The sequence below is a fragment of the Rhinichthys klamathensis genome, unplaced genomic scaffold (assembly GCF_029890125.1).
Source record: "Rhinichthys klamathensis goyatoka isolate OS25496 unplaced genomic scaffold, OSU_Roscu_1.1 h1tg000110l_1, whole genome shotgun sequence".
NCBI lineage: Eukaryota > Metazoa > Chordata > Actinopteri > Cypriniformes > Leuciscidae > Rhinichthys > Rhinichthys klamathensis.
In genome coordinates, this window is record NW_026606648.1 from 2,687,003 (window position 1) to 2,706,430 (window position 19,428).

The 19,428-nt window shown below is 43.8% G+C and overlaps 1 protein-coding gene across 1 annotated transcript; it reads right to left on the reverse strand.

The window, feature by feature from the left end:
• Nucleotides 1–251: 251 nt before the first annotated feature.
• Nucleotides 252–18,541, reverse strand: LOC130087635 (B-cell receptor CD22-like). The gene is made up of 8 exons (XM_056254044.1): nt 18,048–18,541; nt 2,862–2,941; nt 2,076–2,474; nt 1,606–1,923; nt 1,181–1,444; nt 970–1,060; nt 662–713; nt 252–437 (listed from the first exon to the last, which is right to left on the reverse strand). Exons 1-8 carry the CDS (start codon nt 18,539–18,541, stop codon nt 252–254), a joined length of 1,884 nt encoding a protein of 627 aa, XP_056110019.1.
• Nucleotides 18,542–19,428: the final 887 nt, after the last annotated feature.

Sequence of the window (19,428 nt, forward strand, 5' to 3'; positions counted from 1 at the left end):
CATGTAAAAAATCTGCTATTTTATCAGGGGTGTGTAGACATTTTATACCCACTGTATATGGGTCAACTCACACTGCACCAACAGACAGCATCCATCACGGACAATCACCAGATTACAGTACATCACGTCTCAAGACATTCCACTACTCACAAACATTGATTGAATGATTGAAAACAAGCGCCGAACAGTAACAGACGCCAACAGGGAAACTGCGTCTGTCGGTGAATTGCCTTTAAGTGAACCTACAAACCCTAAGGTACCCTGTACTCTATTTCTGTGTATTCATCATGCTTGAAGAGTGTCTCTGTGATGCAGAAGTTCTGTTGCTCTGAGATGTCAGTCTTTTCATAGTAGATGATCAGTGTTTCATCATCAGACATTTCATTGGTCGTGATGTAACTGGCAGTCTTGATATAATCCACGTCTGTGATTTTAACCTGTGCACAATGAAAACAGATTACAATCGTGTTTTATGTGCAAAATATTTTCATATGTAACATCTTTCACATAATTAGAAAAAATAATTATTGCATTTTTAATAAATGAATGGTCATAATAAATGCGAACAAGCTGGTGAATCAATAAACAAGAAATATATAGAAATTGAACTTTTATGAACCAGATTTCTACACAAAACTATACAAAAATAAACTACATTTACCTGACCAGAACGATTCTTTTCATTGGCACTGGGTTCGTTGAAAATCTTTCTCCTAGTAAAGAAATTTTTCGAAATGGTTATTTTTGCAGTGGCAAAAATTATATTCAAACGGATCAAGTGTAAATTGGCAATGACAACAGAAATATGTTGCAAAACAATGTGGGATTCTTAATACGTGTAAAAAAGGATCCCCTCTCGTTTCTAAAGAGCAGAAAAAAATGTGCTGGGAAAAAAACAGGATGTTTCAAAAAAGGCATAACAGGAATACAACTACTGTTTAATTCACAATGAAAGTTAATATTTTTTACCTTGCACAAAACCCAAGAGCAGAGAGCGTGAGCACTGCCACAATTCCTCCCACACAACCAACAATCAGAGGCATTAAGTGTCCATCTTGTTCTATAGGATGTGAAACACTTGTAATTGGACCATGAATGTTGTATTTCAATATAATCTTCATTGCCTTGAATCTGTAAATGACCTTGATATGATCTTTACATTTAGACTGTGTAAACTCACCTTCAACTGTGAGCTGGATCTCTGCTGATGACTGTTTTCCGTGTTCATTCTGTGCAGTGCAGGAATACCATCCTGCATTATTTTGAGTTCCATTGAAGGTAATCTGCTTTCCCTGAGCTATAGCCATCTCCTGTCCACGTTTGTACCAGGTGTAGTTCATTTCTCTTGATGGACTGCCTTTGCTTTTGCAGGTCAAAGTCACACTAGTGTTAACAGAGACTGAAGCCGATGGATCGATGGTGATGCGAGTTTCTTTTGGAGAAACTTTGACAGAAACACAAGCACATAAATAGGGAAAGCATGTAAAATACCTGTGCATTAGACATTTCTAGGAAGCTAAACACCAAATTCTGTTTAAGCAGCACTTTGTGCATTTAAGCACGCACAGGGCTATGTTAAAGGAAGTAAGCAGTCAAATCTCTTACACAGGACTCGTAGCATCACGGTGGTCTCCACAGTTGAGTCTTTAGATGATTTTCTTGGATATGTAGCAGTGCAGGAGATGTTCTTTCTGTTATCCATGTATGAAGCTTTGAAGGTCATGTGTGAAAACACTGACTGGGTTTTATCAGGTTTCTCCTGTAACTGTGTTGTAATGTGGGCAGATTCAGGGATGTAAGACCAGGATAATGTAGGAGGTTGTTTTGGGCAGGGGGCTTCAGCGGAGCAGCTCAGACTGACTGTTGTGGTCTCCATTACTGGTTTCAGATCAGTGGGTTTAAGTTCAGGAGGTTGTGGTGAATCTACAGATATAAATGAGCTCATCACACGTTCTTAGTGATGTTTGTTAATTATTTACATTTAAATGTATTTATCTATTCAATTTATCAAGTGAATTACAAGTGAAGGAAAGCATAAGAACCTGTATGTTAAAGACAGTGGAGATGATGTTTACCTTTGACAGTGATCCTCACAGTCTTACTTAAATCGTCTGTATTGGTGTGAAACGTTCCTCTGAACAGATTTGGCTCCATTTCCAGTCTGAAGTAGTAAAAATCTGAATGATTCATCATGATGTTATAGAAGACAGTTGTGCAGTTCCTCTCACTGAGATTTCCAGTCATCTGTATGTCACTAAATCCTCTTATGATGTTTTTGCTGCTATTAAAAGCTATAAAACCGTCTTCATCAGCAAACTGGGGTTTCTTTTTTACCCAGATCCCATAAATAGATTTTGCCTTGTTACGTTTGTCCTCCAAACTGGAGATGTTGAATGTACAAGGAATCTGCACACAAGAGCCTGTCAGAGCTGTTACTGTCTGAGGCATCACTGCAGAGTAGGTATTACCATCAGCTGAAACATAAAAACACATTAGAGCATTTTAATTTAAACCTTAGAGAGGTAAAATATTTATGTGTTCTTAAAATAAAGGTTTTAAAGATTTTTTTCATACTGCCCTGGCTCACAACAAAAGAGTACAGTACACTGACATAGGAAAGTCAAGCTCCAAAAAGGACAAAACAGCACCATAAAAGTAATTATGACATATGACTTGTGCCCTGTATTTAAAGTCTACTGTAGTCATATGATAGCTTTAAGGGTCTTTGCTCGATACATTTTCTTGTCCTTTGCCAATCACATGCCTGCACACTATTTTATCTCTTGTGTATCATAAGTTGTGGTTCTGCTGAATGTGATTGTTTAAAATAAAAATAAAATTTGAGTGTAATATGGACCAACCTGAGTGAGTGTGTAGAAACACAGAGCTGACGATGATGATGATGAAGGACATGATCTGGAACATGGGCATCACTGGAGCTCTGACACAAACAGGAAATAACCTAAATATACTTGTGTGCAAAAAAAAAAAAAAACCACAACAAATTGTTTTTACTCTATCCACAACTGTAATCAATGAATTGTACCTTCAGCTTGTGTGTTATTACTGTGTTTAACTAGCCTGGTAATACCAAACTCTGCTACTTCGCTTTGCTTCGTAGCGAACTGAAATAGAGCGGAAGTACGAAGTCTGACGACGCAGTCAGGCTAGTGTTTAACTAAAGAGATTTAAAGAGATTTTATCACTGCAGACTCTTCCATGATTAATATCTTTATTAAATAAATAAGTTTTGTCTTATTATGAACTTAATGTTTACAATATATTTCTTGTGATTTATAGAGACAAGCCTTACCTCAGAACAGTGCAGTCAAAGAAAAGCAGAAGTTTATGAAGATGACCTTCCTTTATGCGAGATCTCTTAAACACTTAGTGACGTGATGTAGGCTACTACTCTTGACGATATCTCAGCAACACGGACGAGATATTACCAATCAGCCTTTGTTCATTCTGTGCGTCGTTCAAAGAGGATGGAAACCATAACACAAAATTATGCTAACTAAATTTAAAGAGAGTTAACAGTCACTGCAGACTCTTCCATGACTAATATCTTAATAACGTTCAGTTATAAGTTACTTAGTTATTAGTTAATGATGAACTAATAATTTACAAAACATGAATAAACATTCATAAATTATTAATATGTGATATGCTAAAATGTATTGATTGTTTGTTAATTCAGTTATAAATAATTTAGAAATTATTAGTTAATGATGAACTTATCATTTCCAAAACATGACAATTCGTTCATAATTGAGTAATAAGCGGTGAGCTAATGTTATGAATGTTTTTTTTTTTTAATTCAGTTAAGTCATTTATAAATGATTAGTTAATGATGAGCAAATCATTTACAAAATGACTATGTTCATAAATTATTTATAAGTGTTATGTTATCGATTTACAAATGTGTCGTAAGTAATCTTAAAAGATTTTAAATGATTAAGTAAATCAAACAGATCATTAGTAGATAGTTATTAAGTCATTAGTTGATACTGTCACGGTCTGGGTTGATGAAAAGGAGCGAGGACTCAAATGCAGGAACAATGGATATTTTAATAAGAGGTAAAAACAAAACAAAACTACAAAAAACAAAACAAAACTCCCTGGGGCTAGCACATGGCACAAGGAAACACCTGATAATCTCAATAAACAATGGTTAATCATTAACAAATGATAAATGAACCATTAGTAATTGATTAGTATAATTTATTGATGTATCGTGAAAGTTGTAAGCTGGTCTGTGTTCATAAGACCAAACATGCAGGTATGCTAAAGCAGTATTTTGAAGAAGAGTAATTTATTTGTTTTGAAGCGGATAAACATTTATAAATGACGTGAGTTATGTTAAATCTTTTCACTCTGCGTGGAGTGTGTGGATCAAGTGATAATGTGAACCTCAGAACCGAATTTACCTTCAACTGATGCTCACATCATGTGCACAGTGGTTAAAGAGTCCATGTGTGTCAGAGAAGACAACTGTCTATACCCTCACCAGTCAACATTTACACTGCAGTACACACTACAAAGTGTTCAACACCTGTTATGTGTGAACGCATTAATAAATCATTTACAAAGCTTTCTGCATACCCTAATCTAAAGTGTAAATTATTCATCACTTGTAAATGTGTTACAGATCATTTGTAGATATTTCTGATCTGTTACAAATGATCTGTATATCTATACAAGTAATTTACAGCACTTTCTGCATCCCCTAATCTAAAGTGTAAAGTATTAATCACACGGAAACGTGTTATAGTCATGTTTTGTAAATAATTAGCTCATCATTAAATAATCATTTATAAATGACATAACTGAATTAAAATGTAATTTAAATAGAAGGTTAGCATATCACTTATTAATCAGTTATGAATGTATAATCATGTTTTGTAATTAATTAGTTATTCATTAAAGGGGTGGTTGATTATGATTTCACTTCTCTAACTTTAGTTAGTGTGAATGTTGCTGTTTGAGCATAAAAAACATCTGCAAAGTTACAACGCTCAAAGTTCAAAGCAAAGGGAGATATTTTATTTTAAAGAAATCATTTTTAAAGGACTACAACAAACGGCTGGTAGGAACTACACGAGCTTCCTCCCGGGTTAGTGACATCACTAACCCTAAAATTTACATAAACCCTGCCCCCGGGAACACAGTCCATGTTGAGAAGAGGAAGAGCTGTTGTAGTCACTCTGTGTGCATCTCACAACAGTATAAGCGATTTATAGATTATCCTGACAGAATATGCTAATTGAAGATAGTTAACTCCTCATCAGCAACATAAATTCATCAACTAACCATTCAGAGACGTCCTGTTGCATTCTACATGTTGTCACTTCTTCTTAGTCTCTCCATCTTTGTCTGACTCCGGTTTAAACATAAAAGGCAGAACAGTTTCTGACATTTTTGCTGTGTCTCTGCGAGGTAATCGGAGCTGCTAACACACACACTCTTGAAGCTCCGCCCACTGTGTCGGGAGCTGCAGCTCATTTGCATTTAAAGGGACAGACACAAACGGTGCGTTTTTGCTAACCCTCAAAAAGTGACAACTTTAACATGCTATATAAAAATATCTGTGGGGTATTTTGAGCTAAAACTGCACATACACACTCTGGGGACATCAGAGATTTATTTTACATCTTGTGAAAACACCCCTTTAACTTCTAACTTATAAGTGACTTATAACTGAACATTATTAAAAAGTGTTACCCTTTATCAAATAAATAAGTGTTGTCATGAACTTGATGTTTACCACATTTCTTATGATTTATATTGTTAAAATTTCACAAGAGACGAGTCTTACTTCAGAACAGTGCAGTCAAAGAAAAGCAGAAGTTTTTGAAAATGTCTTCCTTTATGCAAGATCTTTAAACACTTAGTGACAGGATGTACTCGATTTCCCATTTCCCACTCTTGACGATTTGTTTGTCATTCGTTCAAAGAGGATGGAAACCATAACACAAAAATATGCAGATAAACTCAAATACAATAATAATGTTTATAGGGTCATATCAAACAAGGAAAGGCAATGCATGATTGTTTGTTTTGATAGTATTGATAAATGTTAGCATTTGCACACTCATTCATTGCTTATTGTGTATTCTTGTGTACTTTTTGCTAACTTTTTTTCAGTGCTCATCAATAAAACTAACTATAACTATACTAATACTAACTGCAAAAGACTGCAACACTTAAACCCACAAAAAAAGTAAAACTAATAAAAAAAACGGAAACCCAAAGTTTCTAAAGGTGTCTCATTCTGCTAGTTTGATTAAAGCTGCAGTCCGGCATTTTCCCTCTTTGTCGCCATCTCTGTTTGAAATCTGTAATTGCAGTTATTCGCGGAATTATTAACTTTGCGTGAGTTGCACATCGGCATGAAACAGCGCGGATGAACACAATGTTTTGAGACTGCGAGTCTGTCAGTCACCGCGCCGATGTGGAAACTGGCATTCAGAATCACACATTCTACTTTTGGAAGTAGGCCTACAGTATGACCATGACAACATACGAATTTTCATCGGAAAATGTCATCTGAACAAGTAAGTAACATCCACGTCATCAACTAAGGGGGGAAAGCCTTGCAGTAAATCGTGCTGATTAAATATAACGATCGCGTCAAACCTTTCAAATTATACTTTGTTCTCAAATTATCAACATCAGCATTGTGACTACATTTAATGTGTATTATGATTACCCTGTAGTTCAGTTTCTATTTCTGTGCAGTCTAATTTCTAATTGTCATACCAATAAATTAATGTTTCTTTACTGGTTTTCTTTGAGAAAAAAAAAAAAAAAAAAAACACGTATCTGTAATCCGATGCATATTTAAAACTATATATAATTTCGGAGGAGGCCGGTTTGGTTTGCTTGGAGTAGAGGTGAATTGCTCCCTCTCATAGCTAGCACAAAATATTTACCATAATAGCTAAACGAATAAAGACAGGAAACTCCGTAACTGTGTGAATTAAGCGAACAAGTGCTACTGTTACACGATTGAACTATTGAAATGTCTTACCTGTCCTAAAAGAAAAAAAGCCGTCTCTGCGTCCGTTTTGAACCGATGTTTATCCTTGTTTTCGCGTGGGCCAGTTGCAGTCTCTTTTTTCTCTAACGTTACCCACTCCGAAGTCCGAATTATTTGGGGTTTTACAAGTGGTGAATGTCCAGTTGTCACTGGTGATTGTCGTTTGAACCTTTCTGGATCCGCCATAAGTTTAATTATTTAATGCTGTGAGAAAAGGCAAAAAATGTCCACCTCCAACATCCTCACGCAATATAGCCGACGCCTTCTTTATGTGTACAGATGTGACGTAATGACGCAAAGACATGCTCGAATTTCCCGCGGAAATCCACCAGTACCACTGGAATTAAAATCATTATTACAAGCTAACCGTTTTGAATCGGGCAAAAGCAAGCAGATATTTTTGAACACTGGCTGGTTATGTTTTTTTTAATTATTATTATTTTGGATAATTTTTAACCCAAAAAAGTTACGGACAGCAGCTTTAAATATAGTTTTAGTGATGTGATGTCATATACCTCTGACCACCCCCTGTAATACAGGAATACACACAGAGCATTTAAAGGGGTGGTTAATTATGATTTCACTTTTCTAACTTTAGTTAGTGTGTAATGTTGCTGTTTGAGCAAAAACAACATCTGCAAAGTTACAATGCTCAAAGTTCAAAACAAAGGAAAATATTTAAGGACTACAACAAACGGCTGGTATACACGAGATTCCTCCTGGGATAGTGACATCACTAACCCTCAAATTTTCACATGCAATACAGTACGTAACACAAATGCAATAGCATGTCACTCTGTAGGCATCTTACAAAAGTTCCCACACAAGCAATTTATAGATTATCATGACAGAATATGCTAATCAAATAGGCTACTTGAAGATAGTTAACACCACATCAGCAACATAAATTCACCAACTAATCATTAGGAAACGTCCTGTTGCATTCTACTTCTTCTTCTTGAGTCTCTCCATCATTGTCTGAACAGTCTGACATTTTAGTGCTTGTCTGTGAGCGGGTAGGGTGGTTGAGATGGGAAGTGTAGCTTGAAGGCCTGCCCACACTGGCACTGATTATTTGGATCAGGTGGCATAAGTGGCGCTTCCCTTTAAATGTGTTGTGAGATGTGGACGGGAGGACATTGTGGTGTAAGTTGAAGAGTGAGCCTCTTCGAGTATCAGCTGGGCAAACGGGAGAACGTGAGTCTTTTTGGAAGGTTAGGCCTACGTCTATTTGTCTTTAACGCTAAACTCATTTCCATTGAGTAGCGCCATAACACGGTCCATTGTTGTTTATTTTTGCAGTGTTCACTATAGTGTGAAGTGTGAAACGCCGTGTCAGTGTGTGCACGGCCTATTTGGTGTGAATTGTTTCTTGCAGTGTTGGAGGGTGTGTATGTGAACAGTATCTATTTATTCGACTTTATTCTCTATGTATTATGAGACACATCTACTATGAGACTTTATTCACTGTGACTTATTTATTGTAGAATTACGTCCACTGTTACCTACGGGGAACATTTGTTTGCTCTGATTGCCAACCAGTATATTATCTGTGTATAGTGTTTAATAAAGTTATGTTTGAGTAGCCTACATCAGTCCCATTTCTGTTCCTTCATTGGACATAACCTGCCTAGATAGCTTGAAGGGGAGCGCTGTTTGGTTTTTCTAGCTGAGTCTAGCTTAGGTATTCAAATTGTGCGCTTGAGTGCCCCCTGGGGGTCACATCTGCATGAGGTAATCAGAGCTGTTAACACTCACAAGCTCTTGAAGCTCCACCCTCCTTGTGTGTCCTCAATCAATCAACCCGCATCAAGTCTGAGGGGGAGGGGGCAGGGAAACAACTCTCAATTTTTTTGAATTTGGACTGCAGTACCCATTTCAATTGCTAGCTCTCAATATTATATACTGCACCTTTATGGGATAATTCACAGCTAGGCGTTCATTACACAATTTTAGTAAATGACTTGGAAGCAAAACTGCAGGGATGACATGTCGTTGAAGGAAAAAACCCTGAAACGAGTTCGTATCGTCCTGAAGTCAATCATTTTTTTAATGAGTTTTGGTTAAATGCTTGAAATAAGGTCTGTGGTGAAGCTCAAAGCACAGGCTCAAAATATGTTCACGCTTTCTTCTACAAAATAAAATACATCAGTAATACCCTCTTGTGATAAAAAAACAACAACTAAAAAACACTAAATTCACACCATCTCTAATACCGCTTCGGATCGGTCTTTGAGGCTAAGCGTATCCCGTTATTCATTCATTCAATTCAGGAATTTATGTGCCCAGATTTAATTTCACGGATCATGTCTAGGAAAACATTCCTAGACATCTAACTTAGGTTAAATTAGTTAAATCAGATAATAATTTGTTTGTAAAACATAAAGTGTTGCACATTTTATTGATGCAGAGATGGCGGCAGAGATTTATATGTCATTTGTAAAACGTCTGAAAATGAAGCACCACAATCATGCAGTGATTAAGTGTGTCCCATTGAGTAAACAAAAATCTTAAAACACTTGCGGTTCTCTTACGAGAGTATCTCTCGTACTGCGTAATAGCTTTACGCTAGGGGAAAAACTCTTTTCCACGAGATATTGAAGCCAAAAATTATCCTTAATTTTTTATTAATGTAAAACGCTTTGCAGCAGCAAGCAGACATAGGCGAAACAGCTCGCGCGCCTATTGGTTGCTCTTGCGGCAAATGCAGCAGCCTATCGAGAGAGACTCTGCGTGACGTAATGACCAATGGGGGCAATTCGCGCCCATATCGTCACGTCCCGCCAGAAAGGGCGTGGTCTCACCCTATAAATATGCTCGTTAGGCTGGTACAAGCTGATTTTTATCTCTTCAGCGACGCACACGCATCGCTGGATCCGGAGTGAGAAGCCGCGCCGTCGAAGCAAGCCTTTCAAGCGGGACGAGCTCTGGAGTCGCTGGCGTCGCCGCCTTCAACTGCCGTACCTGCTGCGCTTTCCGGCGTTCTATATCCTTTTATACTCTGTGTATCTTTACTCTGCTGAGAGTGTTTGCTCGCTTACTTGACGCGACTCACACTTCTCTTCACAAAAGAGCTGCGTCTTTTTAAAGATGCCATCCTGTGGCTCGTGCCGCGCCCCGCTCAGCGTCGGAGACCGGCACGTCATCTGTGTTTCCTGCCTGGGTGAGGATCACGCGGCTCTCGCGCTCGCTGACGGCGGATGCCCTCATTGCGAGCTTTTGCCTATGGTGACTCTGAGGACTCGCCTGGCATCATTCTCCGAGCCTTCACCACAGCCCGGCGTGGTGCCGCGCCGCAAGAAGCGCCGCGCCCAGCGCGCTCCCGAGCTTTCTCCAGCCCGCCAAAGCTCGCCGGTTCGCCCGCCAGCTTCGCCGGCTTCGCTCGAGTCGCTCACTGACGGACAACGGCCGCCGCCTGCCGCCGCGTCCGTCCACGAGTTCGACGAACCCACCGAGGCGTGTTCTCTTCTGGCATCCGATAGCGAGGATTGGGCGAGCTCCGTGGACCTCCCCTCCGCTAGCGTTTCCCGCCAGACCACTGGTAAGAGAACCGGCATTGAGACTGAGCTGATGCGTCTGCTCTCTCAGGCCGTGGAAAGCATCGGCCTCGATTGGGAAGCGCCCGCGCAACCGCCGCGCAACAGGCGAGCTCTGTGGACCTCCGCCTTCTGTCCGCGAGTCGTCAAGGAAACGGGCCAGCATCAAGACCGCAAGCCCTAAAACCGCGGCTAGCTTTCTTTACGTTATAAGAAATCTACCCCGCCCCCCATGGGCGTGCGTCACCGGCAAATGAGAAAAGAGTGTGTTTTAGTCCCGCCGAGGCCGGACTAATCTCCATTTCTCAAACATTTCTCAGCTCCTAGTTTGAGCGGCTGAAAATGTCATTATTGCAGCAATGAGCCTGTTGTATAACGCACACCTGCATACAAACGCCGACACACACAAAACTGTGATGACACTCTCTTATCTGCTTGCGCTAGTGTAGTTCTCCCTGTGGCCCAGTGGCGGAACCCGAAGCTTTCACGCGAGAGACCCGTGTTCGATCCCGGCTCTCGCAGTAGATAAAATTTTAGTCTCGCCGCGGCCAGACTTCCACCGAAACTTTTCGCTCGTTCAGTTCCAGAAAATGCGACTGTTCCAGTGTATTTTGCAGTAAACAAGCTGGTACCACGGCCCGCTTGCCTGCACATAAAGGCCGTTTCCACGGCGACCCAGAAAAATCATGTAACCATTGTATTTCTGGTTTTCCGGCCACAGCCGATGGTGTTATAAGTGTAATAAAATGCTCACAGCCCAGTGTTCATTTCTACACACAAACACAGCCCGCCACGGTACAGGGCTCGCACAAATGAAATCGACGCATGTCAATTGTGCATTAAATGTAGTGAATGTGCCCACAACCCAGTGCCCACAAACACTACCACGGTTTCTGTAAAACGAAACCAACACAAGTCTTCCTAGCCTCCTAGGAAATCGACGGTGTTTCAGTCTCGCCGTGGCCAGACTTCCACTGAAATTTTCGCTCGTTCAGTTCCAGAAAATGTGACTGTTCCAGTGTATTTTGCAGTAAGCAAGCCAGTACCATGCCCGCTTGCCTGCACACAAATGCTGTTCCCACGGCGACCCAGATAAATCACATAAATGGTGTATTTTCTGGTATTCCGGCCACAGCCGATGGTGTTATGAGTGTATTGAAAATGCCTACAACCCAGGGCTCATTTCTACACACAAACACAGCCCGCAAAAATGCAGGGCTCGCACAAACAAAATCGCCTCATGTCGATTGTGCACTAAATGTAGTGAATGTGCCTACGTCTCAGTGCCCACAAACACTACACACCACATGTCCCACGGGTTCTGTGAAAACGAAACCAACACGCATTCAGTCAGCTCAGGCCGACGGTGTTTTTCAGTGCAGTAAATGTGCCCGCTGTCATGCGCCCACATTCACTCACAGACATGTTAAGCCCCACGGGGCTCGCCCCGCTCTCTCTCCCTCAGCAAACTGCTATAAGGGTTTTGAGCGCGGCCAGGCTGCCCGCCGCGATCGGCGCGCCCCCCGCCTCACACACTGTAAACACAGTGTCTGTGTTACAGCACGCCGGAGCTCTCTTGCCGTCACTATGTCTCGGCCAGAGCCCAGATCTCATTCTACCCCTAGCTATTCACGCGAAAGTGTGGGCACAGCTTCCTGGGGTATCAGAATGGGTGCTGAACACTATAAAAAGAGGCTATTCGCTACAGTTCGCTCGACGTCCCCGCCGTTATACGGCGCGCGTCGAGACGACGGTGGAAAACGAAGTATCTCATCTACTTCAAGCCGAGATAGCGAAACTACTGAGCAAAGGTGCTATAGAACCTTTTATCTCAAGCTCAGAGCAAGGGGGCCTACACAGCAGATATTTTCTGGTACCGAAAAAAGATGGAGGTCTCAGACCCATTTTAGATCTGCGACAGCTGAACAGAGCGCTTGTGAAGCGCCAGTTCAGAATGCTTACGACCAGGAAAATCCTCGCGCAAGTGCGCCACGGGGACTGGTTTATGTCAATAGATCTGAAAGACGCCTATTTCCAAATACAAATAGCGTCCCATCACAGGCGATTCTTGAGATTCGCTTTCGAGGGCCAGGCATATCAATACACAGTCCTGCCGTTCGGCCTGTCCCTAGCACCTCGTACATTCACGAAGTGCATGGACGCGGCGCTCGCACCCCTGAGACTTCAGGGCATGCGAGTCCTGAACTACTTGGACGATTGGCTGATTCTAGCTCGATCACGATCGGAGCTCATAGAACACAGGGCCGCATTACTCGAGCACCTCGAGGAGCTGGGCCTCACAGTCAATTGGGCGAAGAGCTCACTGTCTCCCAGTCAGAAAATTTCCTTTCTGGGAACAGTGTTAGACTCGCTATCCATGACGGCACGCCTGTCACCAGAGCGCGGACTAAATATTCAGCGCGTCGCGAAATCCTTCCGCCACGGCTCGATAGTTCCGCTCAAAAGGTTTCAGAAAATGCTGGGGCTGATGGCCTCAGCGGCCTCTGTACTCCAGTGGGGCTTGCTTCGCATGCGCCCACTGCAGATGTGGCTGAAATCGCGGGTTCCACCCAGGGCATGGACAGCGGGTCTGTTTCGCCTCAGGGTCAACCTACAGTGTGTTTCAGCTCTGGAACCTTGGAAAATAACCGACTGGTATCAGTCAGGTGTGAGTCTGGGGACCGCTTCGAGTGTGAAGGTGGTGTCTACGGACGCCTCCACCTCGGGATGGGGAGCGCTGCTCGAGGGCAGACCGCTAGCTGGCCTGTGGTCAGAACGGGAAAAGCTCCTTCACATAAACTGCTTGGAGATGATAGCAGTCGACAAAGCGCTACGGCGTTTTTGTCCCCAGGTAACAGGCCACCACGTCTTGGTCCGGTCGGACAACATGTCAGTGGTGGCATACATAAATCGCCAGGGCGGCGTCAGGTCACGAAACCTTCACAGGCTGACGGAACGCCTCCTGGTCTGGGCTCAGCACAGCCTGCTCTCACTGAGAGCAGCGCACGTGCCTGGTCACCTGAATGTGGGACCAGACAGACTGTCCAGGAACAATGTTCCAGCAGGGGAATGGTCGCTGCACCCGCAGACGGTCCAGCTGCTGTGGAAAACGTTCGGCAGAGCACAGGTGGACCTATTCGCGTCCCACGAAAACGCTCATTGCCCGGAGTTTTTCTCGAAAAGCAAGGACGCGCTGGCTCATGTTTGGCCCCGCTGCCCCCTATATGCTTTTCCTCCTGTCTCGCTCCTGCCTCAGGTGTTGGAACGAATCAGGGAGAACGGATGCCCAGTGCTGCTCGTAGCTCCGCTCTGGACAAACCAGACGTGGTTCCCTGCCCTGATGCAGCTGACCAGCACTGCCCCATGGCCTGTACCATTGAGGAGAGACCTCCACTCTCAGGCGGAGGGCTCGATTTGGCACCCTCGCCCGGAGTTGTGGTCCCTGCACGCATGGGCCATCAACGGGTACCCGCTAGCCTCCCAGAAGGAGTGTTAAACACGATCGCGCAGGCTAGAGCTCCGTCTACCAGGCGGCTCTACTCCTCGAAATGGTCTGTTTTCTCTGCATGGTGTCAAGCCCAGAGCTTTTCACCTGTGGAATGCGGGGTTTCGGAAGTGCTTTCCTTCCTTCAAGAGCTACTGGATAAGGGCAGGACCCCATCCACGCTCAAAGTATATGTGGCGGCCATAGCAACGTTTGCAAAACCGGTGTCTGGCCAGTCGCTGGGGAAAAACGACTTAGTCGTGCGTTTCCTTAGGGGAGCTCGGAGGCTGAACCCCCTTCAGTCCCGACGTGGGACCTTTCCACGGTCCTGGAGGCCATGAAAGGCGCCCCGTTCGAGCCAATCCAGCTGGTGGACATGAAACACCTGTCGTTCAAAACAGTGTTTCTCATGGCTCTCGCTTCAGTGAAGCGCATAGGGGACTGGCAGGCGCTTTCAGTAAACGCGTCGTGTATGGAGTTTGGGCCTAATGACTCGAAGGTCATTCTCAAACCTAAGCACGGGTATGTCCCGAAATCCCTCAATACACCGTTTAGGCCCAGGTAATTTCCCTGTCCGCCCTTCCGGTTCTCAGTGAGGAGGAGGACGCGAGTCTCCTTTGCCCCGTCAGGGCATTGAAAGCTTATGTGTCACGCTCGTCTGTTTTCAGACAGACGGAGCAGCTTTTCGTTTTGTTTGGCGGGCGTTCCAAGGGACTCGCCGCCTCAAAACAGAGCCTATCCAGATGGATAGTGGATGCCATTGCGCTCGCTTACTCTGCAAAGGGCCTACAGTGCCCCTTGGGTGTCAGAGCGCACTCCACGAGAGGCGTGGCCTCTTCGTGGGCTTGGTCGAGCGGGGTTTCCCTGCAAGATATCTGTACGGCCGCGGGCTGGGCCTCGCTGTCTACATTTATAAAATACTATAACCTGGAGGTACCCGCCTTACAAGCTAAGCTTTTGGCGGTCTAAAATTCAGTGCTATCTGCCCCGCTGTGCGGCCCAGATGCTGAGTTTACTGCAGCCCCATGAGTGTTGACACACGTATGGCCACCCAGATCAGGCTGAAAGCTTTCACCCTGGCTGCGCGTTTTATTGTCATATGATAGCCCCGCTGGGTGCTTTTTTATAGGGAATGACGCTTCCAGCCTCTCTTCCCCCACTCTATGTGAGTTTATGGTGATTATGCACTACATGAGCCCTGGGCTTCGGCCCTTGGGACTTTGGTGTTGGATCCCTGTACGCACGGCGTGTTGCATTGTGTTCCCCTAGCGTAAAGCTATTACGCAGTACGAGAGATACTCTCGTAAGAGAACGTACTCGGTTACTAACGTAACCTCGATTCTCTCTAGAGAGGGAACGAGTACTGCGTATCTTGCCGTGCTTGGAATACGCTCTGGTTCGCTTCAGCGATAAAAACCAGCTTGTACCAGCCTAACGAGCATATTTATAGGGTGAGACCACGCCCTTTCTGGCGGGACGTGACGATATGGGCGCGAATTGCCCCCATTGGTCATTACGTCACGCAGAGTCTCTCTCGATAGGCTGCTGCATTTGCCGCAAGAGCAACCAATAGGCGCGCGAGCTGTTTCGCATATGTCTGCTTGCTGCTGCAAAGCGTTTTACATTAATAAAAAATTAAGGATAATTTTTGGCTTCAATATCTCGTGGAAAAGAGTTTTTCCCCTAGCGTAAAGCTATTACGCAGTACTCGTTCCCTCTCTAGAGAGAACCGAGGTTACGTTAGTAACCGAGTACGTTTTCACGCCCACTTGAACACTTTGGTCAAACTATGGAAATAATTCATGTAGTAGACTAGTGGTCAACTGCAAAAACCGTAAGGGTATTGGACTGGCTCATACTTAGGAACCATGACAACCAAGGAAACAGGAACTAAACACAGGAACTAATAACACGGGAACCATGGAACAAAAATCTAAATAAGAGTCCTTGAACAGAAATAAACAAAACATGATGTGAATAAAGTACTATAAAGTAAAAAAAATTTATAATTCTGTCTAATCAAAAACTGACAATTTTACTCAATATTTGTGTGAAATTGATTTTTATGCTTTTAAGAGTATTGTGTTCTTAGTTTAGCAACACAATAACAGCAAACGGTATTGAACCTGCCTCTGTTTATGAGTAATCTATTATTTTTAACCCTCCTAAATTCCATTTTCATCTACTGACATTTTTTTATCTGCATCTCTGTTATTGTTTTAATATTACTATAAAAATGTTGATCATGTGATTTAGATGATCATTGCTGTACATTTCTGTAAATCATCGTTCTTCCTTACATGACAAATTTGCTGTAACAAAGAGTCTTGAGTGAATTTTTGCTTTATTATCTTGCAATGTTCTCGACCCTGCTTGTGGCATAAGGTGGTATAGGCTACTTCAAAACATAAGGTTAGACCATTGTATGACCATTGAATGCATGAAGACATGAATTAAGAATAAATTGGGAAGAGACAAGAAAACTCACAATACCATAAGTGAACTTTGTCACAACCACATGGACTTGGGGGATCAGAGAATAGCACACCAGAATGAGAGTTATCACACAATTCTTTATTAAGGGTTAAAACACAGCACAATCTCATAAACCGGCACCGCCCTATATCAGCTTGTAGAATCACATGTAGTAGATGAGCTCACGTCAGCAATGAAGATACCCGTTGTCAGCAAGGCACTTGAAACACTCAGTCCATCAGCGGGGAAAATGCCCTTTGTCGAATAGTCAACTTAGTCCATCTCTCTGCTTGATTCCGGGGGTCTCCGGGCTCTTGCCACTTTTATTCGAGCCGATCAGGAGCTCCCTCAACAAGAGTTGTACCCCTTACTATCTAACACATTTACACAATTATTACTATCTAATATATTATTTTTTATTGAATATTTCAGAGTTTCTTATAATTGATGTATGCATTTCAATTATTGTTTTAAAAAAAAGCATGTGCCCTCATAATTTTTATTCAAAATAAAAGTCCCTCCCTCTTGCAGCGACATCTCTTCTCTTCTCTGATGACGTGTTTACTGGCGCGAGAACAGGACAACCTGTCACGCACATGACATCACAGCAATAGCAAACCACAACCATCCAATCAATTCTCCATTGACAAAATAAAATCCCACCCTACATTTTGTCTTGTTCAAGAAACCACAGTATTTAGATATCATCACTTTGGGGCAGAAACCACGTATCTCCAAAAACGCTACTTTTCAGGAAATGGAAAAACTGAATTTTTACTGTGTACTGTGTACAAGGTGTACTGTGAGCAACTCAAGGCAATTGATGTGCCAATGCAGTTGAGGGCCCCGTCCACAGACCTGAAACTGTATGCCCGTTGTACGTGGCCCCCCAGCCAGTGGCAGAGGCATCCGTGAAGACCACAGCATGCCTGGACACTTGTTCTAGGGGAACACCTGCCCGTAGAAACGAAGGGTCCGACCACGGGCTGAAGTTTTGGAGGCAGTGCAGGCCGGGGTGACGTGCACCCGGTACGTGCCGCTCTGCCACGCCCATCTCGGGACTCGGCCGTGAAGCCAGTGCTGAAGCGGTCTCATATGAAGCAATCCGAGCGGCGTTACTGCGGCTGCGGCTGCCATATGCCCCAGGAGCCTCTGAAAGAGTTTCAGTGTGACCGCTGTCCTGCTCTTAATAGGCTTTATGCACAGCTTCACTACTTCCTGAACTTCAGCCAGCCCTTTGTTTCCTGTCTGTCATTATTGGACAAACTGATTAATCCAGGTGTGCCTGATTATTGTTACTGAGGCCAGGCACACCTGGATTAATCAGTTTGTCCAATAATGGCAGACAGGAAACAAAGGGCTGGCTGAAGTTCAGGAAGTAGTGAAGCTGTGGCATAAAGCCAATTGTACTCAAGCAGTTCAACACTGACCGGACGCGCACCTCTGAGAGTCGCACTGTCTGGTTGACCGAGTCCAACTCTATACCGAGATAAGAGATCCCGTAACCCACCGCCTTTCTTGGGTACAATGAAGTAGGGGTTGTATAACCCTGTCTTCATATCGGCTGGAGGAACACAGCCACAGGTGTCGCTCCTGGACATGCCCGGGAGGGGAGGTGCGGATTTCCCCGCCAGGAGGTAGCGATCTTGGGACACAGCTGCATTGCCACAGACCGCTCCACTGGGGGGATCTCCACGTAACCCTTAGCTGCTCCGCCGTCGAGGGTAGTGAGGGAAGAAGAGGCACCAGAACGGTTTCGGGCAGAAAAAGGTGCCGTTCATGCTCTGGTAACCTCTTCATGCACTTCTGGAAAGAAAGGCACTGGGGCGGGGCGCTGAGAATACCCGAGATACCAATCGTCCAGCCGCGAAGGTTCGGGACACGGTGGAGGGTTCCACTCGAGCCTGACACTTGCGGCGGCCGGAGAAAGCATAGCCGTGAACTCTGGGTCTGACTCGGGCAACGCTGGCACACCTGAAGGAGGCAGCGCAGCCGAGTCGTCATCCCTACCATTTCAAAGTGCCTATAGCCCAAGCACGTGATACAACGCTCGTGTCTGTCAGCCGGAGTCGAACATTGGCCGCATCCAGAAACACACGATCTGAATGACATCTTGGAAAAGACGCAGACAGATCGTGTTAGCTCTTTCAGGTGCTGAGACGCACAGCGGAATAGCCGCGGATACACAAAGGAGAATAGTCCAATCCTGTGTGAGCACTCACTCTCAGTGTCACGCCCACCGAACCAACAAAGCTGTGAAAACAGCTGTTTTTGCTCTCAAACTGTTGACACGGAGAGATAGCGACCACCGCTGTTTGCGCCGTCACACCAACACCACGCAGTCTTCACAGAGACTCGATAATCACCGTGTAGAAATCTTGCAGGAGACAGGAAAAGCATTCACTGTCTGTCTCCGAAGCGAAAGACATGGATGCGAGGCATCTGGTGCTCATTATATGCTCGCACCCCGATGCACAGCAGCTGGTGCAATTATCGCATGCCAATGTGCATTGGCTCGTTTAGTTTCACTCGAAGTAGATAGGCTCTCGCAAACGATCCCCATTCGTCAATCTAGACCTACTCGTAGTGACTGACGAAGGGGAACTGTTTTCAAAGTTGATATTGTGGCTTTATATGGTCAGACACTTGCATGTGTCATTATATTATTAACATTTGATCAAAGTCAAGCTTAAATTAAGTGATGAGGTTTTTAACCAGAGAATTTCAGAGATGTTTGGACATGCGTGTTTTGTCCGTCATTAGAACAGCCGCATCTGAGACAGTAAGTACATCACATTACATTTTCATCAACTTACAGGTTATAAAGTTTACTGTAACTATGTGGGTGCTCAGTGTTTTCTGTCATTTGGCCAAAATTTCATGCCATTATG

Coding starts and splice junctions, on each gene's coding strand:
- LOC130087635 (XM_056254044.1), bottom strand. CDS start 18,541: ATGACGACTCGGCTGCGCTGCCTCCTTCAGGTGTGCCAGCGTTGCCCG. Junction 2,475..2,861: donor GTTTCTACACACTCACTCAG/GTTGGTCCATAT, acceptor TTTATGTTTCAG/CTGATGGTAATACCTACTCT. Junction 714..969: donor GCTCTTGGGTTTTGTGCAAG/GTAAAAAATATT, acceptor TTTCTTTACTAG/GAGAAAGATTTTCAACGAAC.